Source organism: Trachurus trachurus (assembly GCF_905171665.1).
Source record: "Trachurus trachurus genome assembly, chromosome: 18".
In the NCBI taxonomy this organism is placed as follows: domain Eukaryota; kingdom Metazoa; phylum Chordata; class Actinopteri; order Carangiformes; family Carangidae; genus Trachurus; species Trachurus trachurus.
Window position 1 is genome coordinate 23,080,171 of NC_139909.1, and position 27,281 is coordinate 23,107,451.

General features: G+C 41.4%; 3 protein-coding genes across 3 annotated transcripts in view; all 3 read right to left on the reverse strand.

Annotated features, from left to right (window-relative positions):
* Positions 1–27,281, reverse strand: part of LOC311001944 (uncharacterized protein) — a gene marked incomplete at both ends in the record, with an annotated part of 67,388 nt that overhangs the window by 26,256 nt on the left and 13,851 nt on the right. The window lies entirely within an intron of this gene.
* On the reverse strand, positions 1,162–7,382 carry LOC311001502 (uncharacterized protein; the record flags this gene model as incomplete). Its single annotated transcript, XM_083992590.1, has 3 exons — positions 1,162–1,223; positions 6,533–7,234; positions 7,328–7,382. 3 exons carry the CDS (start codon positions 7,380–7,382, stop codon positions 1,162–1,164), a joined length of 819 nt encoding a protein of 272 aa, XP_083848716.1.
* LOC311001503 (uncharacterized protein) lies at positions 24,592–26,112 on the reverse strand (the record flags this gene model as incomplete). The annotated part of the gene is made up of 4 exons (XM_083992591.1): positions 24,592–24,711; positions 24,919–24,962; positions 25,264–25,965; positions 26,058–26,112. The coding sequence occupies 4 exons, from the start codon at positions 26,110–26,112 to the stop codon at positions 24,592–24,594; spliced, it is 921 nt and encodes a 306-aa protein (XP_083848717.1).

Sequence of the window (27,281 nt, forward strand, 5' to 3'; positions counted from 1 at the left end):
CAAGTTACATCACGAGTATCTTAAAGAACATTAACTAAATATTTATATATGTGTTTTCTTTTAAATGACTGTTGATAAATGACCGGAGCAATATATTCACACTGATCTGTCAGGACATTCATTCAATTTTGATATTGAATTTAAGTAATACATTGAAATAACAGCATAGATTATACGTTACATATTTTAGCTGTAGCCTATGTACATATGCAATATTTATTATGCATTATTGTTAAAACTAATAACAACATGAGAAATATGTATATTCTCATGTTGACAAAGCAAACACCTGACAATATATATGTTCACTACCATTTGCCAATTTATACTAAACACAAATACACTCTACAAGTAACCTACAGACAAACCAACAGACTGACCAACATTACCAGAGCTATAGCATCAGATTCTGTCAGCTTCCTGTCTACTGGGGAGGCAGCAGGCTCTATTAAAACCAAAACCACATCTGTTCCCAAAGTCTAACTTTAAGATCTTTACGATTAGAAGTGAATAAAAACTAAGAATCATCAACATAATCATAATTGTACTGTTTGTTCAGGGTGGCACGGTGGTTGACAAGACTGTCCCACTTCCTCCCACAGTCTAAAGACAGACTTGATATGTGGATTGACTACTCTCAATTACCTGTAGGTGTGAATTTGGGGTTGTCTTTATCTGTCGAGCCTGTGATAGACTGGTGTCTGTCCAGGGGTGTACCCTGCCCTCCCCTATGTCAGCTATATGAAAGTATAGGAGTGGATGTCTGTGTCCAAATGCAAATGTATCAAAGTGCTCAATCCAGAAGCTAAGCCACAAAATGTTTTTAGCATTTTTGTGATGTCACAATGAAACAGCCACCAAACTCAACTATAGCCCCAGCATAGCCTACCTATGGGCCTCTCCGACAATGCTTTCAGCTTTTGATCTAACAGTGTTTTTCAACCTGGAATGGAATGGGGTTGTCATGGCCCTTGGTCTTCCGCCATTTAGTGGCTCGGTTTTCTGTTCTGTTTTGTTATTGGACTCTTAGTTTCTGTGTTCCCCTGTTTAGTTTAGTTCCTGTTTTATTTTGAAGTTCTGTGTTGTGTTATGGTCTGTGTCTTGTCCTAGTTTCCTGTTTTATTTTGAAGTCCTTGTCTTGTCTTCCTGTGTTTTCCCTCCTCAGTCTCCTTGCACACCTGTCCTGCGTTTCACATCGTCAGCCCTGCTCCTCAGGGCCGGTTCTAGGCAGGCATATATGAGGGGGCAGTCAGAAATGTGAAGGGGGCATCATGTGAACACATCATGCTCCAGCACTTTTCTTTCTCTGTGCTTATAGTAACTTCATTGAATTGGGTTGTTGGCTATGTGTCCAACCCCAACCTGGAGAAGTGGATTGCACTTTGTCAGGCCTCTACCTTCAGACCTGTCCAACTAGGGGTCGGGGTGGCCAACCAGGGTCTTAGAGCCCAAATTTTTTACTGTTGTAATGCAAAGAGCCACATTATATGGGGGGGGGGGGGGGGGGGGGGGGGGGGGGTGCATATACCTGAAGATGCATTGCAAACCCAGAGGGGGTGAAAAAGGTGAGTAGCTAAATACCTGTAGGGGGGTCTGGGGGCATCCCCGAAAATTTTTGTGATTTTAAAATGTGAGTGAAGCATTCTGGTGTACTCTGAGAAGAGGAGGGGGGGAGACAGAAGATTTTAGAAAAGAACACTGTCCCTTTTTCGGCGGATTTTTGTGCTACTGCAGATAATTTTGTCAATTTGTAGGATTAAGATTATTAAGAGTAAGATTATTCTTCTTTCTGCTCCCTTTTGTTGAGATTTGGGAGGTTTTTGTTTTTATTGTAGCTTTGTTAAAATGCAAGATCATTTTTCTGACTGATTTATTGCCCGATGCCATGTAGCTATCTCGCTTTCTTCTCCCCGCCCTCCGCCTTCGTTGTCACTTTGTTGTCGCTCCACAGAGCACATGGCTAATTAATATGCACGTGCTGACCATATATGGTTGTGTCTAGGCGTTCCGGGGACGGAGGTGAGTTCACGTGCGCAACTGCGCACAGTTCTTGGATCCAGTTTGAGAAATTGCTGAGAGTTGTGCACGCACAGTTTGATAGATCTGAAAAAGGTGTAAATATTATGGGTGTCTTTTCGCCGTAGGGCTAAGCAAAACATTTAGTAGCAGCAGTTTTACACTGCTATACAGTTTTGATAAATGAGGCCCCAGGCCCTAAGCCCAGAGCCCAGACGCTCACAGATGCAGCTCTCCGCGGCTCATCACCGGCGCTGTCCGTGGTGCTGAAGGTGACAGGTTAACTTGACAAACAAACTGCAACATAGTTCTGTTTGTTTATCATGTGTGTCAGTTTTGTTTGTGGCTTGATAGTTTAGTTGTTGAGATTAAGAACATCACTCCCTCATCAAACCGGTGATAGGCATGCTGAAAAGAAAAGAGAGAGAGAGACGCGCCTGGGTATCGCAGCTGTAAAAAAAAAAAAAAAAAAAAAAAAAGAGACGCGCGGAATAGCGGTATCAAAAAGTGTCGGACTACCGGCATGTCTGGATAGAGGGATGTCTGAACCCCCAACTTAACTTCTTTCTCTTTGGTAATATACACATTTGTTGAGTATATTAAAATGTGCTTTCTCAACTTCTAAAATTTGGATTTGAGGGGGCAAGACATTTATTTGAGGGGGCACTGCCCCCTCTTGCCCCTGCGTAGAGCCGGCCCCGCTGCTCCTTGTGTTTTCTCCACCAATCAGGTTTCTTTGCCCTCCTGTCTCCTCACCTGTTGCTTGTTGGTTTGATTAGTTCTGTTGTATTTAGTCTTGTGTTTCTTTCAGTTCCGTGTTGGATTATTGTTTGTCATCATGGTGTTCTGTTCTCCTGGCTGTTGTAGCAATTAAATCCTCAGTTTGCAAGAAATCTGCCTGTACGCTCCTGCATTTGGGTCCTTCCTCCTACAACCGTGACAGGGGTCGCTTAAAATGTCTAATAATTGATTAAAAAAGTTACTGATAAAAACTATTTCTTTAACAAATTATTATTATTTTTAAAATTATGATTAAAAACACCACACACAATCTTAAACAACTGTATTCTACACTTTCACTTTCTCAAATATAAATCGAGTTCAGATATAATGCAGCGTATAAAAATATCTGAGCTGGCGCATCTTGATTGAGCCAGAAATTTGTGATGTTAAAATGGGGTCATGGGCCAAATAAGGTTGGGAAGCACTATGAGTCACCAGCTATTATTGTGTGTGGTTAGAGGTGATAGTGATATGTCCCTATTGTTTTTTAATTCTGCAGCACTGAACACTATCACTTGGGTTTGGGTTTGATTAAAGCTTATAATAGCTAGTTGGTCACTCTAATGAAATCCATACAGAACACTAGTGAGAATCTGGTTCTGTGTTTGGCCCAATTCAGGACTGAATGATGGTCACAATTATGGGTGAGATTCACCAAGCTACTGTACAGGCCACAATCTTTCACCTGTGCTTGGCCAGGTCATATTGTACTTAAATCACTCATCTCATATGAAAATTTCAAGTAAAACACCTTAAACTGAAAAACCTTACAGCCTGCGTTTGTACTGTTGCCTTTTCACACAGATTCATCAAGGGGGAACTGGTGATAGGTGTATCACAGCAGGCACATCAAGCTGCACCTATTCAATCCAGCTGATCAGTCACATGCTCTCCTCCTCCAAATAGGGTAGGTTATTTAAACCCCTCAGTTTATGCTGCCGCTGCTGCTGCAATTTTTCTGCTCTGCTCTGCTGCTACAAACCCACCTCCTCCCCAGCATCCACCTGTGGGCTCCGTCTCTATGATGTCAGTCAAAGTTTTGATGATCTTGCCAGTTTCCTGTTCTGTGGGGAAAACCCTGTTGGGGGTCCAGTGCCCCATAATAACAACGCACTTTTACAAGTGCTCAAAGATGTTTACATAAGTGAAGTTATAATACAGAACAATGTAAAATATACAAAAAAATAGACACACTTAATTACACATTAAAAGCCAGTAAAGGTGGGCTTTTAGAAGGGATTTGAAGGTTTGGAGGTCTCTACAGTAGCCCCAGAATGCCCCTAGAGTGCTGCCTGAACAAGGTCTGAGAATGTTAATACCCCAGAACAGGTTATTTGTCTGTCTAAACAAGAGATTACAGGTTACGGGAAGCGTTTGTGTCACAGTGCTGCAGAGATGAGAGCTGAGACACCGGGTCAGAGGCTCTGATTGTGGAAGGCAGAGAGCCTCCATTCTCCCTGTAACAAGTTACAAGTCATTTATTTAACCATCACAATTATATGAAGCTGTTTAATTAAGGTAAAAATGTAGCATAGTTAAGTTTAAAATCTTGCATAGTTCCTCTTACAGACTGCAATATCACACTATTATCTAAAGTGGGTATCTTAAATTCCACAACACCACGCAATTCATTGACTTGAAAATGTATTAACTTGTAGAGTTCTCAATGGGCCTGAAAATTACAACCCGAACCGACCCGACCTGCGGGTTATTAAGCCCGCACCCGATGGAGCCCGACACACCAGCATTAATTATCTACCCGAACCCGGCCCGAGAAAAAACAAACCAACAAACAAAAAAAAATGGCGTTGGCGCAGCACTCGTCTTCTGCCTCATGTCATCTGGCCCCTCCGGTAGGTACCGGCCCGCTAACGGGCGGGACTTCACGTACTGCTGTAGGCTACACTTAACCTTTGATCAGCGGGCAGCGGGCGCAATTGATTACATTTCCGCTGCGGGAACAGTGCGCCTTTGTGGAGATTTATCCACCAACCAGTGCGTGTGCTGTTGACGCACAGCTACAGCTGTGAAGTAACACATGCCTATCGTCGGCATTTTTCGGCAGTAATGTTTCACTAGTTCTGCCACAGCAGCACAAGATGCAGAGTGGGATATGTGTCTGAGACTCACAAACAACAATTTACAAATGTGTTTTATGAGAGAGAAAAAACGAAGCCCGAGGTCCGACCCGAGTCGCTTTCATATTTTTTCGACCCGAACACATGGGTCCAGTCGGGTTTGTCGGAGTATTTTGTGGCCCTGGCCCTCCTGAGTGGCCACTCCGGGCGTGGTTCACACAATTATACTTTCAGAACAAAAGCACACACACATATTCTCATGTTGCATTACGGTTGTTTATTATTTGGGACAAAATGCACATAAAGAAGTACAATGCACATCATTGGATTGAAATCTATAAGAATAAAATATAAAATAAACCACTTATTGTTGTCGTTTGTTGTTGCTTTGATTTAATCACGTAAATTGTATGTTACATTTAAATACAATTTACAGGCTAAACTAAAACATGACAATGTATTGTTATTTTTATGGGATGTACTGAGGTTATACAGTAGCTGATGGCACTGGTTTATTATCTGTTATCTTAATTTTCCTGGCACTGTGTTGTACTGCAAACTTGGTGCCAAGACGGAGTGTGTCATGGCCGGCTCAGCACGCTTTTATATTATGAGTTATTTTTACATAGTAAGACAGTATTCAGATCATTCTTTTATTTTGAGGATTGTCTTTACAGCCTTCTGTTTCACCTCTAGTCATAAATTAAGTTATGCAGTTATATCAATATCTCAAACTCTGCATGTCAAGGCAAAAAAAAAAAAAAAAACGATGAAAATATATTTATTAATATCTACATACAAATGTACAATTTAAGAATTTTCCACTTTACTCACAAGTAAAACACATCCAGCACTACTGCTTAACACCAGAGTATACACATTCAGTTGTAGCGTTGTCCCTCTGTCTGTGTGATCTGTTGGGCAGCTTAACATTTAAAGCAGCATAATGGAGATTGTCTGCATCTCGGTAACCCTGGTAAGAAAATATTCAAAAGCAGACAACAACATGGACAGTGTTAAAGTGTGTAAAGTTTCCAGAAGTGATCATTGCAATGCAAAGCAATTCACTTGTAATAGAACAGAGAATCTCAACAGGTTCAGTTTACCTCTGCATCTGCTCTTGAGGGGGGTGAAGATCTTACTTGCAACTCTAAAAGACAACAACAATCTTAACTTAATGTCCTCATTGCAAACAAGTTGACAGATACTGCAGTACCAACTATTACACATACCTGATTGGTGGCTGTATGTTTTGTTCATCTTGTAAATGATTAAAGCCAATGAAACAACCAGGACAGTGGTAAATGCCAAAGCTCCACTTAAGAAGTACATCAAGACATGAGAGGCTTTTTCATCTGTAGAGCCCAACATAAAAATCAGAATTTTCAGTGTGTTTCCTATTTTCAACTCAACTTTAATGTGGATTTAAGTAGAAACAAAACAACGGTCATTATAATTTGTAAATAATTACTTTAAAAAAAAATATTTTACTTCTTTTTTTTCTGCTAATGCTGTTTGCTAGTTATTATCTGTGCTATACATTTCTTTCCTGTTGTCTGCGCTGCAAACTTGTATATTTTTCCACTGTGGGACAAATAAATGATTATCTCATCTTATCTTATTAACAGATGACCGACGTGCGAAAAGTAACTTACCATTGATGCCCAGTTTGGTCCCATTTCCAAATAGTATACGTCCACATGAGGCGACAGCACAGTAGTAGGTCCCAGAACGATCCAGGTTTGCCATTGGCAAGTTGTAGACACAGGTGTGTGTTTGTGTGTCAGGTTTCCTCTCACACTGATCATTCCTGTCTCCATGAGTGTAAATGAGTCCTGGATGAGATTCTTCAGAGTCTCTGAACCAGTAAACACTGTGTCCTCCATCACAGGTCCCAGTCTGCACTGTACAGCTCAGAGTCACTGAGCCTCCAGGCTGGATGATCTTAGACTCTGACTGATGCACTGAAGCCTGGATGTTCAAACCGAACCCCTTCACTCTGACAGTAGTACCCTCAGCAAATTCAATGATAATTGAAGCTCTTTTTGCACAGTAGTAAGTGGCTGAGTCTGATATCTGCAGATCTGTTATTTTTAAGTGATTGATACCAGCTCCAGTGTCCAGAGAGAAACGTGGATTGTTCTTGAATTCACCCTGTAAAGTTGCATTTGTGTTAACATTTACTAAGGTAGAAACAAGCTTTGGTCTATGTCCGAGAGTTTGCTTGTACCAGTAAAGCCTTGGCACATCATCGTTGTCGAAGAAACATTTTAAGGTCAAGCTTTCACCAATATTAGCCGATATGAAGCGTTCCTCTTGGCGAACAGATGCAGAGGATTTCTGATCAGTCGACTGAGCTGAAGAGAAATGAGAGACAGAGTGAATGCACATTATGAGCACATGGAGATGGTGAAAAAATTCATAATGCAATCAAAAATAACACAACTCACCCTTTATCCCCCACAACAAACATGAGAGGTAGAAAACAAACTGTGCAGATGTCATCGTGCTAAGATTTTCTTGCTGAGTGGAAAAAAACCTTTCCTTTGCTTCCCTTTTGACAAGACAGGACTGCGTTTGATTGGTCGACTGAAGTGACACTTGTGTGTCCAAATTTGGAAACATGATAACACGTTCACTGCCACCTACAGTAAAAGCAGTTTACTTGAACAGAATCACATGGCGAAAGGTGAATCAAGACTATGTTGGCAATGGACTTCAAATCAGTCTAAAATACAATATATTTTCTAGTAACACCAGTAACATCCTTACAGTAGGTTTCACACTAACACACTGTGAATATGTGTATGTGTGTGTAAGTCTTCAAATTAAGTGAATCTTCTTTGAATTCATCATAAACATGTTATTTTTAACCAAAGTTTGTTCATACCAGTAAGACTAGCAAATACATTACTGTCATTAAAACAATTAAAGTTGACCAACATTAGTTGATATAAAACCTCTGTCTTGGCCAACAGATGAGGAGAGTCATCTGAGCTGATTAACAAATGTGTGTGTAAACCTGTTGTATACTGTAGGTTTTGTGTCATCAGAGACTCTTTAAAGGTGTTATGTATGTGTGTTTGAGGGGATGCCACCTGGATGGGGTGGGGGGCGGGGGCGGGTTCAGAACTTTTGTACGAAATGCTTAAACAATTACCTGAATGTTTTCAATATTGAAAAATGATAAATAAAGTTGTAAAAAAAAAAAAAAAAAAAAAGTTGTTCATCAGAATATGGGTCTGTGTCAACAAAATGGGCTTTTATATAATAGCCCATTCATAATAGAATGCTGCTATTGGGGCATAATAACCCAAAACTATAGCAACTGTCACGTCCGCGTGAATCACGTGAACGCGAGAGCGCCTCCTGGGTCTCCAGATGCATTTTGAGGAATAAAAAAGTACTCTGGAGTATTCATCAGCATTAGGGTGAGTCACCAGTGTTGAGAGTAACGCGTTACAATTAGGCTACTATTTGCTGTAACGCGGTAATATAACGCATTCAAATTTCAGTAATATTTTAACCGTTACAATCGCGAGTTACAGCTTGTCGTCATAGTTAACGTGTGAAAACGTATCAGACTGACTTTGGCTGAATTTAATGCATTTAAAAAAGGAGGTGGTAATAATATTTTTGCTCCTTTAATATTTCTTCTTCAGATCGAATTTCATTCTGCGTTTGTGGCCAATCAGCTCTCCTTCCACACTCGCCATGGTGGACACGATTAAAACGCGTAAAACTGTCATTTCAATCCTGTGCTGCGTTTGCATGTGCTGTTATTTAGGCAGTTAGTTAGTAGATTATCCGCAAAATTTAGCTTTAGTAGCTTCAGAGGCCTACACATTATGCTACATCACCCTCTACTGAATGTATTATCAGCTGCAATAAACTACACTTTATGGTAGTCATATTTCTGCACTTATTTTGGCGAAAGTAACTCAAAAGTAATGCAAAAGTAGTGTAACGCATTACAATTCTGAGACAGTAATATTATAATGTAACTAATTACTTTCAAATGATGGTAACTAATAATATGTAATGTATTATATTTTAGATGTAACTCAACATTGTGAGTCACTAATGACTGAATTTCATTTTTTGGTGAACTATTCCTTTAATGTATGAAAAGTACCATACAAATAAAGGTTGATTTGATTTGAAAATTAGTTAGGGCCCGCACCCTTCCGGAATACATCATAAAAAGAATTGTAAACATAAGCTATGATGTCACAACCTGGAACTGACTTAAAAGGGAAACATATGTGATGTCATGATGATGTCACATAGGATTTTCAAAACTTGTAAATAGAGTTAGAACTTCACAGGCTATTTATCAGACAAACGGTACAATTTTCACAGCGTTCGTTGATTGTTCTTCACACGTAAGTAGGACTACTGACACGTCATGGCTGCACAAAAAGTCACTTGGGCACAAATTGTACAAGCTGCCCCTCAGGGTTGTCCAAACAATGAGAGACAACAAACTCCTGCATGTCCAAGCAAGGAGCATCCTGGAGGGCAAGACTCCATTAATAACATGCCCAGAAAACTCAAAACAAAATGGGTAAAACTGGCACTCACTGACTGCCGGGGCCAACAACATCAGGCCAGAGCAGGTGTTCAAGGTCAGCTAAACAAGCGCATACCCCACCTTGAGAAATCTGCAGAACAGCACACCCAGAGCCCAGAAAAGGTGGTGGAATTGAAAGACAAGGTGCAACAGCAAGAGCCTCAAACCCAGCAAGTCATTCAGGAGAAAAAGGACCTCTGCTGCAAGGTCAGTAAGACCGAAAGAGATGAAATCTCTCAAGAGGAGACAATCAAGAACCTCAAAGCAGAGTTTGCCAATAATAAAGTCTCATGGATGATGGTGATAGAAGCCACAGAGGCTAAGAGGGAAGAACTGGAGACAAGGAACAAGCAACTGGAAATGCAAGCAGAGGAGTCCCAAGAAAAGTTAAAGGAATTGATAGAGAATGTCAAACAGAGGGACATTCAGATCCAGGAGCTCAAGGACACTAATGAGACTCTGTCACATACGCTCACTAAGACCTCAGATCAGCTGAGGAGCCTGCAGCATGACGACGGTCTTGAAGAACAGTTGCTGTCTGAGCTTGTGGATATAGAAGACTCCTGGATAACGAAAGTTAGAGAGTTGGAGAAGGTGAAAAAAGACCTGCAGAAGGAGACACAGGCCCTAAAGGACCAGAACAAGAAACTCCTGGCAGAAAACCAACTCCGTAAGGACGTGGAGAAAGAACTTAAGGTAGACAATAAAGTCCTCAAGAAGGAGAAGCTAATACTACTGGCAGAGAACCATGTCCTAAAAGAGGAGGAGAAAAAGCTGCAGGCAGAGAACAAAAGCCTGGTGGAAATGGAGAAGAACCTGCAAGCAGACAAACAGGTCCTTGGGGAGGAGGAGAGAAAACTGCAGTCAGAAAACCATATCCTGAAGAAAGAAATAAAAAAGCTTCAAACAGAGAAGCTAATCCTGAAGCAAGTGGCTGAAAAACAGCAGGAAAACAACCAACTTCTTAAGTATGAGAAGAAACAACTGCATGCAAAGACCCAAGTCCTGATGAAGGACAAAAGAAACCTCCAGGCAGAAAACAATGTTCTGCAAGTAGAGAACAAAACCCTGCAGGCCACCAACAACATGTTACAGGTGGAGCAGCAAAACCTGCAAACAGAGAATAATGTGTTACATGTAGACAACAATAAGCTGCAGACCGCCAACAGTGTGCTCCAGACAGAGAAGGAGAACCTGCAGGTAGAAAACAATCTTCTGCAACTAGAAAATAAAACCCTGCAGGCCACCAACAACATGTTACAGGTGGAGCAGCAAAACATGCAAACAGAGAACAACATGTTGCATGTGGACTACACCAAACTGCAGGCCACCAACAGCATGCTTCAGGCAGAGAAGGAGAACCTGCAGATAGAAAACAACACTCTGCAATTAGAGAACAAAACCCAGCAGGCCACCAACAACATGTTACAGGTGGAGCAGCAAAGCATGCAAACAGAGAACAACATGTTGCATGTGGACAACACCAAGCTGCAGGCAGAAAACAACACTCTGCGAATAGAGAACAAAAACCTGAAGGGCAACAACAACATGTTACAGGTGCAGCAGCAAAACCTGCAAACAGAGAATAACGTGTTGCATGTGGACTACACCAAGCTGCAGACTGCCAACAGTGTTCTTCAGGCAGAGACGGAGAACCTTCAGGTAGAAAACAACACTCTGCAATTAGAGAAGAAAAACCTGAAGAGCAACAACAACATGTTACAGTTGCAGCAGCAAAACCTGCAAACAGAAATTAATCTGTTGCATGTGGACTACACCAAACTGCAGGCCACGAACAGCATGCTTCAGGCAGAGAAGCAAAATCTGCAGGTAGAGAACAAAAACCTGAAGGGCAACAACAACATGTTACAGGTGCAGCAGAAAAACCTGCAAACAGATAATAATGTGTTGCACATGGACAACACCAAGCTGCAGACCAGAAACAGCATGCTTCAGGCAGAGAAGGAGAACCTTCAGGTAGAAAACAACACTCTGCAAGTAGAGAACAAAAACCTGACGGGCAAAAACAACATGTTACAGGTGGAGCAGCAAAACATGCAAAAAGAGAACAACGTGTTGCATGTGAACAACACCAACCTCCTAGAAGACAACAACAAGCTTCAGACGGAGAAGCATAATCTCCAACACAACATCAATGTGCTGCAATTGGAGAAAAAACACCTGCAAGAAGACAAAAACATGCTGGAGGTGGAGAAGAAAAACCTCCAAGAAGAAAACAACATGCTACAGGAAGAAAAGCAAGAACTCCTGTCGAAAAAGCAGAAGAAGAAGAGACGCTTCTGTTTTTGGAAAAAGACCAACGTGGAGCAGGAAAGGGGGAAAGAAAAGGAGGATGAGTGTGATGAGAATGAGGTGGTGGAGGGGGCTGCATGTTGTGAGACTCAGGTAGGACAACAGTAGCTCCGTCCATCTCTCTCTTCACCCCACTTTCCTCTAGGGCTGGACGATTATTGCAAAAATCATAATCACGATTATTTTGGTCAATATTGAAATCACGATTATTTACACGATTATGCGATTATAGCTTGACCATGCTACATTATTACCTTAAATAAACAGTGCCAATGTGTGTTTAAGGTTTTTAAGTTTATAATTTTAAATATTTAGGCTATTCAAAATTTATTTAAAACTTTTTTTTTTAAAGTTTTATGATCCAGCAGCAGAAACTATAGGCTACAGGATGTTTAGCTTAACTTTTCTACATTTTTACCTTGAATAAACAGATTTGGAGTAATTGTCATGGTTTAACTTATTAAGAGGGAGAATGGAGGCTCTCTGCTTCCGTGTGTGTCACTTATTGCGTCTCTGGGATGAAATCCAACCTGGGAAGATCAGAGCCTCCGCCCCGCTGCGCTGTCCCAGCTCTCGTCACAAACGCACCCCATAACTTTTTTTTTTTTTTTTTTTTTTGACGCGCCCCTGACAGATTAAACTACACAAATACACGTCGTAACATCTTATAACGTTATCCGCCGCTCTACAGATTGCTTTGTAAACATACGCACATGTAGCCTATGGGCCGGGGGAAGAGGAGGAAGAGGAGGAGGAGGAGGAGGGTTGTTGTTGTGCGGCCGCTTTGAGGAGACGAGCGAGTGTTTTAAATGATTATTTCCCGTTCATTTGTCCTGAGCGGTGGCCGCTGCTCTCTCTTCACTGGCGCTGATTTTTAAACGCCGCCGTCAACACACGAGTGGACTCGTCCACAGCATTAACTGAGAGAGGAGTGCAGTGCAGGCGCGGGGGCGGAAGCGCGCATGTGTATTTTTCAGAATAAAACACCAATAGACAAAAAAATAATCGTTTTTCTTCGATTACAGTGTTTTTATGATCGTGAGAAGCCAAAATCGTAATCACGATCAAAATTCGATTAATCGTCCAGCCCTACTTTCCTCTTCTTTATGTCTCTCCCTCTCCCTGTTTCCCTCTCCCTCCCTCCCTCTCTCTTTTTCTCTCTCTCTCTCCCTCCCTCTCCCTCTCTTCGGCAGCGTTCAGACTGCAGGCAAATCTGATTCCTTCTCGTATCCGATTTTTAGGGCTGACTGTCCACACTGTTTTTAGCAAGTGTCCAAATCGCATTTGGCTCTGTTCAGACTGGGCCACATTATTGACCGATCTGACAGGTTGCTGTAGCAACGACGTCAGAGTGGAGGCTACGCTGTATGCGACAGGCGATGCCTCCCGGACGCGGCGGCTACTCTCGCTGCAGCACAGCGATCTGCCCGGCGCTGCAGCCGCACTACCCCGCTAGTTTCAACCTCAGCCCGCCCAGTGTGTGTGTGTCAGGGGAGCGCGCCGTCGCCGTCACTCCTGTCGCCGACAACACGGTAGTTTGCATAAAAGAAAAGTAACAAGAAGGAAATTGATATTTAACTGGAGCTCACGGGACCTGTAACACAGTGACAGCGCCGCGGAGCGTGACGTCACGTTTTGTTTGTGTTTGGAGCTGTTCAGACTGAGACGCATCTGTCCAAATGCGATTTGAAACTACCTCCCGAAGGTGGTTTCGATCTGGTTTGCAAAAATTGGATTTCATGTGATTTGGGACTGTTCTTCAAAAGAGTCATCCGGTTCCAATCTGGATGGGCTAAAAATCGGATTTTGGCTGGCAGTCTGAACGCAGCCTTTCTCTCTCTCTCTCTCTCTCTCCCTGTCTGTCTCTTACTCTCTCTCCCTGTTTCCCTCTCACTGCCTCCCTCTCTCCCTGTCTCTCTCTTTTTCTCTCTCTCTCTCTCTCCCTTTTCCCTCTCCCTCCCTGTTTCCCTCTCCCTGTCTGTCTCTTTCTCTCTATCCCTGTTTCCCTCTCACTGCCTCCCTCTCTCTTTCTTTCTTTCTTTCTTTCTCCCTTTTCCCTCTCTCTCCCTCCCCGTTTCCCTCTCCCTGTCTCTCTCTCCCTCCCTGTTTCCCTCTCCCTGTCTGTCTCTTTCTCTCTATCCCTGTTTCCCTCTCACTGCCTCCCTCTCTCTTTCTTTCTTTCTTTCTCCCTTTTCCCTCTCTCTCCCTCCCTGTTTCCCTCTCACTGCCTCCCTCTCTCTCTTTCTTTCTCCCTTTTCCCTCTCTCTCCCTCCCCGTTTCCCTCTCCCTGTCTCTCTCTCACTGCCCCCCTCTCTCCTTCTCTCTCTTTCTCTCTATCCCTGTTTTCCTCTCACTGCCTCTCTCTCTCTCCCTGTCACCCCCCCCCTCTCTGTCCTCATCAAAAATAAAAATGAAAAAATAAATATTTTGCATGTATGAGCCTCTGAATAATGATACAGAATAACTGTCTGTTACATTCTGTTTTAACCTTGTATTACAGAAGAACTGAAGTTGTATTTCATAGTGGTATAAAGGGTAATTACCTCGCTGTAATGGGATTATAAACTGACATGGTATGATTAGCCCAGAGCTAAATCTGGTGTATTTACATTTTTTATAATGTTCATTAATATGCAAAGTCCCGTCACAAATAAACAATAAATGAAATGAAATGAAATGAATGAAAATAAACTTTTCTTTAATCTACTAAGTGATGCTGGAATTTTTCAACTCTATAAAATCTGTGTCTCAAATCGCACACTTCTCTTAGTGCACTGCTTTACAGTACACTGTAAGGCAGTGCACTGCCTTGTGCATTTGGACAGGCTAGTGCCGTCTCAAATCAAACACTGCCGCTGCGCACTTACCGGAAATGACTCCACAGCTTATTCTTCTATTTTTTAAATTCTGATTGCAACCATAGCAACCGGCCGTTGTAACCTATCGCCGACACTTGACAGCGCTTTTTGCCGATCAAAACGAGCTACTAAGTTGTGTTTTATTGTGTTAGTGTTGTTATTGTGCTGTTATGAGTGTTTTTAAAAGACATGTACGCCGGTGTCAGCTCCGTTGCTGCTCAAAGCAACCGCTGCTGTTTGAAAAGTAGTGACGTGTTTCCGCTACGTCACTAAGATGGCGGCCGTTAAGTGTGGAAAGTACTGTATCCATCGATCCACACTCAATTTTCTGGCCGTTTGAGTGCGCCAATTGACATTACATTTTCGCACACTGCTCAGTGTGAACGCACTTATGCACTCAAAATGTTAAGTGTAAGTGCAGAAGTGCGCGATTTGGGACACTACTAAGCCAGACCGCAGTTACTACGCAAACAGTGAAACTGAGAAAAATGGCTTTAAAGTTTTTTGATTTGCCTTCCAAATGTGTTGTAGGTAGATTAGTGAAAATACACAGATTTGACAGGTTTTCATGAAGTAATATTCATGCAATTAAATATTATTATTATAACTTATGCCTTCTTCTATTTCAATCTTTGCATCATCATCATCATCATGACCACCTCCACCATCATCCTCATCTTCACTTTTGTTGCCCTAGTAATGGCTATTTTTCATTTCTGTTTTTAGTCAGAATTTCACATAGCTAGCCTAATGAATGCAACGGTAGGCTGAATGTTATAGCCTCCAATGTTTTTTTGTATTAAAATGTTTTCTTTTAGCCTAATTATGTGAAATAACATTTAAGTGTTTGATTTCATTTTTTAGTTTACTAAACTGTGTGTGTATATTCATATTATTTATCTGCTTATTTTCATTCACTCATTCATCTTTTTATAGCAATGAACTCTCAAAAGTGATTAATAATTTGACAGTACAACCTTTAGTGAGCTAACATAATGTCCAGTGTTTAGCTAAAATGTTATGTGCTTGTGCTAACCTGCCGAAGCTAATGTTAGCTAGCTACCGTACAGTAACTGGCTAGCAGTGTGTAATAGAGCGCAGTACAGATGTTACTGGTTCAAATTTGCGGGGTTTGTCCTGCACTGCAGGATCGCATGATCGCGTGACTTTTCACCACAACTGTTTTCCTCTAGGTGGCAGCACCGTACTAAATACTGCTCAGACGTTTTGGGGACAATGCTGACAGCCTGATAGCCGCGATTAGGAGCGGCGCTGTTCATGATACAGAATACAAGAGGATGAAAGGAGAACTAGCTGCAGACAGTAAATAATATAGTAGCCTAGTTTTTCAATGACAAAATGTAACGACGGCAGCTACAGTAGACTATAGCCCACGTCTCACTCTCTTTTTTCGGTCATCTGTCTCGTCATCTCCAAAATGTGTTTTTAAAATGAGCCAACTACAGTACTGTGCAGTAGTGCCGCAGATTTCTCACTCCGCACCTTGTTTGAGAGTGCAGCTGGATGATTTCTTGTGAATGAACGGGTCTGTGTCACTTTGGGGCTGGGCGATAAAACATAGGATAAATAACTTTCCCTCGATAGAAGACGCGGCCGATACAAAGTGACACCGTCAGCCATGCAGCCGGCCTGGACTTTTTATTTTTAATTATGAAGGATCATCTGCGCAAGGCAAAGATGATAGCATCAACAAAACACGGCGTAACACACGCGGCTGTATGGGACAGGCTTTTATTTAATTCAGAACAAACCGCTTAGCAAAAATGGAAAATATAGTCTATAATAATTAATTGATCTGTTGTTTGGCCACTGTTTGAAAATAACCCGAATTATGAGCAAATAATCTGATCCAGAACAGCAGTCATAATCAGACTTCTTCTAAATAAACCTAAACATTAAATAACTGGGTCAGGTCGGACCATGGGGTTATTTTTTCTCTTCTTCTTCACAGGAGAAGAGGAGGCTATGTGCAAAGTACCACATTAACATCTCTATTCATATAACGCCCATCGAAACAGCTGATTTACATGTCGGCCGTTAAGGCAAGGCAAGGCAAGGCAATTTTATTTGTATAGCCCGTTTTTACAAACAGTTTGTCTCAAAGGGCTTCACATGGCATCGTAGCAACATCCTCTGTCCTTAGACCCTCACATCGACTGAGGAAAAACTCCATGGAAACCCTTTTAACAGGGAAAAACAGGAGAAACCTCAGGGTGAGCAACAGAGGAGGGATCCCTCACCCAGGACGGACAGACGTGCAATAGATGTTGTTACAGACAAGAAAACAGTTTACAGTTTGTCACAGAATGTGCGGAATATGGAAATGTTAACACATGGCGATTGGCCATTCACGCGGCTTTGTTCTTGGTTTCGGCCAATCAGCTTATAAGCACATGGCTAATTATCAGCTTTCAACCAATCGCACTGTTTTAATGTGTGTGTGTGAAAGTTATTTTCTTTAGTTCATTTTCGTTTCTTTTGGATTTTTTTTACAACAATGTATCAATATAATATTGTTTTCGTTTCATTTCGTTATAAAAATCAATCCCTTTTCTTTGAAACAATGAGATTGAGCAGCTAAAACTCAATAAACTCAACCATGGCTTGTCTTATTGTTAATCTGAACGCACATGTATAAAGGGCAGAGTCAAGGCAGCAGATAAATCACAAAACATCAACGCGTCCGTGAGCGCAGCGCACCTCCTCTTCTCCTGTGAAGAAGAAGAGAAAAAATAACCCCATGGTCCGACCTGACCCAGTTATTTAATGTTTAGGTTTATTTAGAAGAAGTCTGATTATGACTGCTGTTCTGGATCAGATTATTTGCTCATAATTCGGGTTATTTTCAAACAGTGGCCAAACAACAGATCAATTAATTATTATAGACTATATTTTCCATTTTTGCTAAGCGGTTTGTTCTGAATTAAATAAAAGCCTGTCCCATACAGCCGCGTGTGTTACGCCGTGTTTTGTTGATGCTATCATCTTTGCCTTGCGCAGATGATCCTTCATAATTAAAAATAAAAAGTCCAGGCCGGCTGCATGGCTGACGGTGTCACTTTGTATCGGCCGCGTCTTCTATCGAGGGAAAGTTATTTATCCTATGTTTTATCGCCCAGCCCCAAAGTGACACAGACCCGTTCATTCACAAGAAATCATCCAGCTGCACTCTCAAACAAGGTGCGGAGTGAGAAATCTGCGGCACTACTGCACAGTACTGTAGTTGGCTCATTTTAAAAACACATTTTGGAGATGACGAGACAGATGACCGAAAAAAGAGAGTGAGACGTGGGCTATAGTCTACTGTAGCTGCCGTCGTTACATTTTGTCATTGAAAAACTAGGCTACTATATTATTTACTGTCTGCAGCTAGTTCTCCTTTCATCCTCTTGTATTCTGTATCATGAACAGCGCCACTCCTAATCGCGGCGATATGTGATACATAATCATCAAGTCATAAAGCAAGACAGGCTTTATCATATTACAATAGTTTCTGTGATTTAGGCAGTGTATACAGTAGTTAGTTCTAGTTTAATAGCCTAGAGTTTAAGCTGTGGATTACTGCACAGATCACTGAGTCATCCGCCTGTCGTCCTCCGTTCTCACAGATGCCACCTGGCGGTTGTTTTGGCACATTGAGGCTTTTCATTAAAACCTCTTGTCTCGCCAAAGAAAAAAAATGCATGAGTCTTGTGCCGTCTCGCGTGGACCACGCGTGAAGTCCGCAAATTTGAACCAGTAACATCTGTAACTGCAGCTGAAGTACAGGGGGAAAGAGGCAGAGTGCAGTAACTGCGCATTTACTGCAGTTTGGCTCAGTTTTGAGCGTGATTTTGTGGGAAACAGATACAGAGTGCAGCTACACCTACTGCAAAACAACAACACAAACAAACTGCAAATTTTCATACACACCTCTAAAACTGGGCAACTTTGACCGCTGAAAATTTTACACAAGATAAAACATTTATTGACATGTTCAATTTCACAAAAAATTCAATTTGGAATTTTCACGTAGTTACTGCGGTCTGGCTTAGCAGGGCAGTATAGATTAGAAAAGTAAGTGGTTCCTTGGATTTTGCTAAATCTCGCACATCTGACAAATAGGTGACCAGGTCCCAATAAACCAAGGGATATGTTTGTGAGGGACAAAGTGGGGCATCGTCCCCCATTTTCAAAGAGCGCGTGGTGCGAGTGTCATGCTCTGTCACTTTTACCTCAGCTGAAAATAGGGGCTGCCAAGCGCTTGAAACGAATGTGCGGTGCTACTACGACAATAAACAGAGCCCAGAGTGCGGGCATATATCGACAGTGCAGGCGTATCTTCTATCTTGGCACATCACCAGCTTCTTCACATTGCTGGGGGAGATGTGCGAGACATGGTCTCAATTTGTGTGATGCTTGAAAAGATGCGGAAATGCGTTATCACGCGCAAAGCAGGACATCCAGTCCCCCTACTGACAAACACCACTGCTCTTACTTCTGTCAACCCCTAGAGGAATTATATATAATTCCAAAATTATGGTATTATATAATTCCAAAACTGGCTCCACCCATGTTCCTTTAATTAAACATCTTTGGAGTAATCGTGATGGTTTAATAAATGGCTTAACTTGTTACAAGGGAGAATGGAGGCTCTCTACCTCCCACGTGCAAGGCAAGGCAATTTTATTTTTATAGCCCGTTTTTAAAAAAAACAGTTTGTCTCAAAGGGCTTCACATAGCATCATAACAACATGTTATGTCGACTGAGGAAAAACTCCATAGAAAACCCCAGGGAAAAATCTGAGAAACATGCGTGTCACTTATTGCATCTCTTGGCTGAGAACGAACCTTGCGAGATTGGGGCCGCCACCCCGGTGTCTCAGCTCTCATCTCTGCACACTGTGACACAAAGGCGCCCCATAAACTGTAATCTCTTGTTTATGACGGATTAAACTACACAAATAAATAGGCCTACACGTCGCAACACTGTGCTTCATTACAAATGCACATGGCCAGGATGAGGGTTAGCAATATATTTATTTACATGTGCATATTATTAATTTTACACAGTTAAAGCCATTTTCAAGTGATAACATAGCCTATATCGAACAAATATCAAGTAGAATTCTGAAAATCTGAGACCACAAGAAGAATATCAAAAGATATTTATGTCAATATCAACACGCATATAATATTCTACTGCTTAACACTGGAGTACACACATTCAGTCTTAGTGTTGTCCCTCTGTCTGTGTGATCTGTTGGGCCGGTTCACGTTTAAAGCAGCATAATGGAGATTGTCTGCATCCCGGTAACCCTGGTAACAAAGTTTTTAAAAGCAGATTACAAAATGGGCACTGACAAAAAATAAAGTTATTATTATGGAATTATATCTATTAAATGTAGGTTTGAAATCTAGTAGTACACCAGGCAATTACCAGAGCTGTAATCTGACAAATATGTTCAAAAATGTCCACAAAGCAAAATAATCCCACAGTGGAAAAGTGTTTGAACGCTACTTTAAAAGTTAATCTAAAAGTTTAAATTTACCTCTGCAGCTGCTCTTGATGGGGATGAAAATCTTGCTTGTGTCTCTAAAACACAGGAAAAACAATTTAACTGAAAAGCCACACTCATCATATGAATTGATAGACACTATCTACTATCTGTACCTGATATTAAGTTGTTTGCTTTGTTGATCTTGTAAATTATGGAAACCAGTAAAACAACCAGGACGGTGGTCATTGCCAAAGCTCCACTCAAGAATAACACCAAGACACGAGGGGCTTCCTCATCTGCAGAGCCAAATGTCACAAAAAAAGCTTTCTACATATTGACATTTATAATATGGGATGTTATAATATTGGATGGATGCTGCTAGAAAAGTGACTTACCCTCAAAGTCCTGTTTGGTCACGTTTCCAAACAGTATGTGTCCACATGAGGCGACAGCACAGTAGTAGGTCCCAGAACGATCCAGGGTTGTCATCGGCAAGTTGTAGACACAGGTGTGTGTTTGTGTGTCAAGTTTCCTCTCACACTGATCATTCCTGTCTCCATGAGTGTAAATGAGTCCTGGATGAGATTCTTCAGAGTCTCTGAACCAGTAAACACTGAGTCCTCCATCACAGGTCCCAGTCTGCACTGTACAGTTGAGAGTCACTGAGCCTCCAGGCTGGATGATCTCAAACACTGACTGATGGACTGAAGCTCCGATCTCCCAGCCTGAACCCTTTACATTGACAGTAATACCCTCTGCAAATTCAGTAATTGCTGTAAGCTTGCCTGCACAGAAGTAAGTAGCAGAGTCTGATATCTGCAGATTGGTTATCTTTAAGTGATTTCTACCAGATTCAGTCTCCAGACTGAAACGTTGATTGTTCTTGAATTCACCATGGAAACTTCCATCATAATTGAAGTTAAATGCGGTAGCGATGGGCCTTGGTTCATGTCCAAGAGTTTGCTTGTACCAGTAAAGCCTTGTTACACCACTTTTGTTATAGAGGCATGGCAAGGACAAGCTTTCACCAACATTAGTTGATATAAAACGTCTCTGATGAACGGATGAGGACAATTTCTCCTCAGTCGACTGAGCTGAAAGACAAAGTGAATGTACATTATGAACAGATGAAGACATTTTACAGAATCAAAGTGCAAAAACAAAAACACAACTTACCTATAATTCCCCCCACGAACAAACACAACAGGTAGAAGACAAACAGTGCAGATGTCATCGTGCTCAGTTTTTCTGGGTGAATGGAAACAATCTTGATCTGTCCTTCACTGCTGTTTGACAAGACTGCTTTTGATTGGCCAATCTTATGTAAGTGACACTTTATGTCCAAATTTGGAAACTTTTCAAGTTCACTGTAACCCACAGAGTTAAGTTCAGAGAACAAAGTGGGAAACACATGTGAAAACCTATAAAGAGGAAGGTGATTGTACGTAAATGAACACAGGACGTTGTGCATTCTCAGCTTTAATATTTGAATTCTTTTTTTTTTTCCTCCTGAGAGACATGGCTGTGTTCTGTGATTGGCTGATGGATACGAGACATGGACAGAAGCTCACTGCCACGTACACTTTTGTTTCCACAAATAGAATTGCATGGTGAGAGTGATTCATGTCAGAAAATCTTTAGTAAACAAAAAAAAGAAAAAAGCAATACATTAATCTCTGCAATTCTAGGAAGGGTAAATGATGTTGGTTATATGCAAATAATCAGTCATTAGTCAGCAAAACTTAACCATAACCATAAAAATATGAATATCAAATGTATTTATTTTTTTCAGGTGTATGGTGTCAGTGTACACCAGCAGTGATTTTGAGTTTAAGTCTGCATCACTGTACCAGCCAGCAGGGGGCAGTGTGGAAGTGTCTACCATGAAGTACTACCAGCCAATGGTAGAGAAGAAGAGTTTGTTTTTCCTTGGAAAGATGCTGGGTGTCGCCATGACGCCTGATTCCACCAGAAACTTGTGTTTTTCACTCCCTACAAGCGAAATGTGGCTAGCAGTCTACAGATAGACGCTGGTCTATAGGCTACTGGACCGGGTCAGGTCTACAGGTTTTAGTAAATAAAAGCCGGTCTCAATTAGAACATGGGTCTGTTTCTATTTTATACAAGTTCTTGTGAATGAAACGCCTACCTATTAAAGCCAACAATCGCCTGTCTGAGCAGTTTCTAAGCTGCTTCATTCCTGCTATAGTTCTCAAAGACCCGACCCAGTCCGGTCCACAATAAACTGTGCTCAGCGTTTCTGTAAAGGGACTGCACTGCACTGAAATCAAAAATAGACACTTGTGAGTGCATGCCTGCACACATACACACACAAACAATAATGACCAAAGGCTGTGTGATTTAATCTTTTCTCCACAAATGCTGATGCAAACACACAGGTCACACTGTTGCAACCTGCTGAATGATGAATGTACGGCTAACAACGACACACTATCGCCAATGAAACACTCAAAAAAACCAAAACAACAACACTAAGTAACATTTCAACTTTCATATAATATTTTCAGAACATTCGTGATTTTGTGCGACTTACAACAGGTTGAATGACACCTGTGTCATGGCCTGAGGGGGTCTGTACTGCCTTCACTGGCACTTAACAGCTTTTAGGTGGATGGTAGGAACCCCATCCACACGAAAAACTACAAATGTGCTGACTGCTTTACAGCATACGTCACTTCCCCCTTTTCCCATTCGTTAAAAAGATGGAAGTCGATGCGGACACCTAGAATTATCGCTCTCATGGCAGAAGCAGCAAGAAAACCAAAGGAGGAGACTAAAAAACGAAAGGGGGAGAAACGGGCAAATTCCACTGGATGCGGAAAGGCTACGGCCACGGCTCCGCTCCGATACGTTTCTATTTGTGTGTGCTTCCACCGGCTGCGGCTCCAGCATCCAGCAGCCCTCCGCAACACATACGCAGAGCTTCTATTTTTGCCAGACACTAGAGCACAGTGCGTAAATTCAACACAGAGCAGCTCGTGTGGGACAGGAAGTCGTCTACAAAATACAAAATAAAACACCCGGTTAATTTTCAAAATAAAATATACCGTGTTTACGGCGGATCATATTTCCCTCACACCTTGAAAACGTTGTAATGAGCAGGCCTGAAGTCAACAGGTCAGAGGTTTTCAGACACCATTTCACCCCGTTGACACCATGAACGAGGAGATACTGATTAAATCACAAAATAGGCAGATCAACAGGTCAGCAACGAGTTGTTGCACGCGAACGGGAGATCAGGATGTTTACGACACTACGCGCCGATGCTCATGGGAAATGGGGTCTTCCTTCAGGCCAAACACTACCGCTTTGGTCCACTGGTGCCGCCAAACTCAATCAAAAATGGAAGTTCTTTAGTATTGCTTTAAGTTGATGCATAACCATCATCTGTCAACAGGCAGCAGATTGATCTCAGACACATTGGCATCTAATAAACCTTTATTGAAGGGGACATATCAGATATATCACTTTCTGAAGGTTCTTTAACAACACATACAGTATCTGTCTTCTGGCCCCCAATATGTGAGACTTTACAAAATTATCTGTAATATGCAGGCTCACTAGGTTGAAAACCATTTGGTTTTACGAGCTGTTCCCTCAGCTGTCATTCAATGACATCATTAGTTTTCAAATTTGCATAATACCACCCCTACCTGTGAGTACAGGTACCAAAGTGAGCTGTGGCTCATTTGCATTTAAAGGGACAGGCACTGATACCAGCCGTTCTGAACAGGGCTATTTTGAGGCTATGAAAAGAGAGCTGTAATGATTGATTTGATCCTTGGGTTTTTTTTTGACAGAAGCATGTCACAGACACGTCTTTAAGACACTTGGAAACCATGTTAATTTGTGAATGAGGGGCATAATATGTCTCCTTTAAAGAGGAACTATGCAGGATTTGTATCTTAATTGTGCTACATTTTTACCTTAATTATTAACAGCTTTGGAGTAATTGTGATGGTTTAATAAATGGAGGCTCTTTGCCTTCCATGTGCAAGTCACTTATTGTGTCTCTTGGCTGAGAACCAACCTTGCGAGATCGGGGATTGCCGGTGTCCCAGCTCTCGTCTCTGCACACCGCGACATAAACACGCCCCCATAAACTGTAATCTCTTGTTTATGACAGATTAAACTACACAAATATACACGTTGCAACATTGTGTATGATAAATAGGCTAAAGTTATGTACCGCTCTATTGATTGTTTTCTCGCCGGCTTCATTATAAACAAATGCATGGCCAGGAGGAGGGTTAGCAACATATTTATTTACATATGCATATTATTAATTTTACAAAGTTAAAGCCATTTTCGAGTGATAACATAGGCCTATATCAAACAAACATCAAGTAGAATTCTGAAGATCTGAGACCACAAGAATATCAAAAGGTATTTATGTCAATATCGACATGCATGCAATATAATCTACTAACAGTGAAAAACATCCACTTCTACTGCTTAACACTGGCGTACACACAATCATTCTTAGCGTTTTCCCTCTGTCTGCGTGATCTGTTGGGCCGGTTCACGTTTAAAGCAGCATAATGGAGATTGTCTGCATCCCGATAACCCTGGTGACAATTTTTTAAAAGCAGATTACAAAATGGTCATTGACAAAAATTTAAGTATGACATAATTATAACTATTGAATATAGTTTTAAAATGTAGTACACCAGAGCTGCAATCTGACAAATATCAAAATGTCCGCAAGGCAAAATAATCCCATAGTGGAAAAGTGTTTGAACGGTACGAAAGTTCATCTAGAAGTTTAAATTTACCTCTGCAGCTGCTCTTGACGGGGATGAAGATCCTGCTTGTGGCTCTAAAACACAGGAAAAACAATTTAACTGAAAAGCCACACTCATTGAATGATTTGATACACACACTATCTACTATCTGTACCTGATATTAAGTTGTTTGCTTTGTTGATCTTGTAAATTATGGAAACCAGTAAAACAACCAGGACGGTGGTCAATGCCAAAGCTCCACTCAAGAATAACACCAAGACACGAGGGGCTTCCTCATCTGCAGAGCCAAATGTCACAAAAAAAGCTTTCTACATATTGACATTTATAATATGGGATGTTATAATATTGGATGGATGCTGCTGAAAAGTGACTTACCCTCAAAGTCCTGTTTGGTCACGTTTCCAAAAAGTATGTGTCCACATGAGGCGACAGCACAGTAGTAGGTCCCAGAACGATTCAGGTTCGTCATAGGCAAGTTGTAGACACAGGTGTGTGTTTGTGTGTCAGGTTTCCTCTCACACTGATCATTGCTGTCTCCATGAGTGTAAATGAGTCCTGGATGAGATTCTTCAGAGTCTCTGAACCAGTAAACACTGTGTCCTCCATCACAGGTCCCAGTCTGCACCGTACAGTTGAGAGTCAATGAGCCTCCAAGCTGGATGATCTGAGACTCTGACTGATGGACTGAAGCTCCGATCTCCCAGCCTGAACCCTTTACATTGACAGTAATACCCTCTGAAAACTCAGTAATCACTGTAATCTTGCCTGCACAGAAGTAAGTAGCAGAGTCTGATATCTGCAGATCGGTTATCTTTAAGTGATTTCTATCAGATTCAGTCTCCAGACTGAAACGTGGATTGTTCTTGAATTCACCATGGAAATTTCCATCATTATTGAAGCCAAATGCGGTAGCGATGGGCCTTGGTTCATGTCCCAGAGTTTGCTTGTACCAGAAAAGCCTTGTTATACCACTTTTGTTATAGAGACATGGCAAAGACAAGCTTTCACCAACATTAGTTGATATAAAACGTCTCACTTGATGAACGGATGAGGACAATTTCTCCTCAGTCAACTGAGCTGAAGAGAAATGAAAGACAAAGTGAGTGTATATTATGAACAGATGAAGACATTTAACAGAGTCAAAGTGCAAAAACAAAAACACAACTCACCAATTCCCCCCTCGAACAAACACAACAGGTAGAAGACAAATAGTGCAGATGTCATCGTGCTCAGTTTTTCTGGGTGAATGGAAACAATCTTGATCTGTTCTTCACTGCTGTTTGACAAGACTGCGTTTGATTGGCCAATGCTAAGTGACACTTATGTCCAAATTTGGAAACTTGTCAAGTTCAATGCAACCCACAGAGTCAAGTTCAGAGAATTACATGGTGAGAAACACATGTGAAAACCTATAAAGAGCAAGGTGATTTTACGTAAATGAACACAGGACGTTGTGCATTCTCAGCTTTAATATTTGAATTCAATTTTTTGTTTCTCCTGAGAGACATGGCTGTGTTTGATTGGCTGATGGATACAACACATGAACAGAAGCTCACTACCACCTACAGTGCACTTTTGTTTCCACAAATAGAATTGCATGGTGAGATTGATTCATGTCAGAAAATCTATAATAAATAAAACAAGAAAAAGAAAAAAACAATGAATTGATCTCTTCAGTTCTAGGGAGGGTAAAATGTTGGTTATATGCAAATAATCAGTCATTAGTCAGCAAAACTTAACCATAAAAATATGAATATCAAATGTTTTTTTTCTTTCAGGTATGATGTATGGTGGCAGTGATTTTGAGTTTAAGTCTGCATCACTGTACCAGCCAGCAGGGGGCAGTGTGGAAGTGTCTGTTATAAAGTACTACCAGCCGATATTAGAGAAGAGTTTGTTTTGAGTTGCACAACTGAGCCTCAATAGAAATAAGTGTGCTCTGTGCTTCCTTGACAGCTGTGTTTTTACCAGTCCTGCTGGTGAAAATAAAGAGTGCGCTTATTCTACAGCATATCATTACAGTGGATGCTGTAATATTCAGTCAAAGACATTTATCAACAGGATCACAGCGATCAACACACCAAGATGGTGATACCCACTGGAACCACATGCTATGTGAGGTAGGGATTTTTTGTGGGTTTTTTCCCACTAGCTGGCAAGTTATGTGGCTGATTGGCCAATCTGCACAGCCCATTGTCACATCCCGATGGTTAATTGTCATTTAGTCAGCGGCTGTCACTCACAAAGCTGTTGGATGGGTTGCGCTAATGACAGAGTCACGACACGCACATGAACAAAATGCCATAATGACTAAGGGCTGTATGATTTAATCTTTTCTCCACAAATGCTCATTCAAAGACACATACTGTAGTAACCTGCTGAATGATGAATAT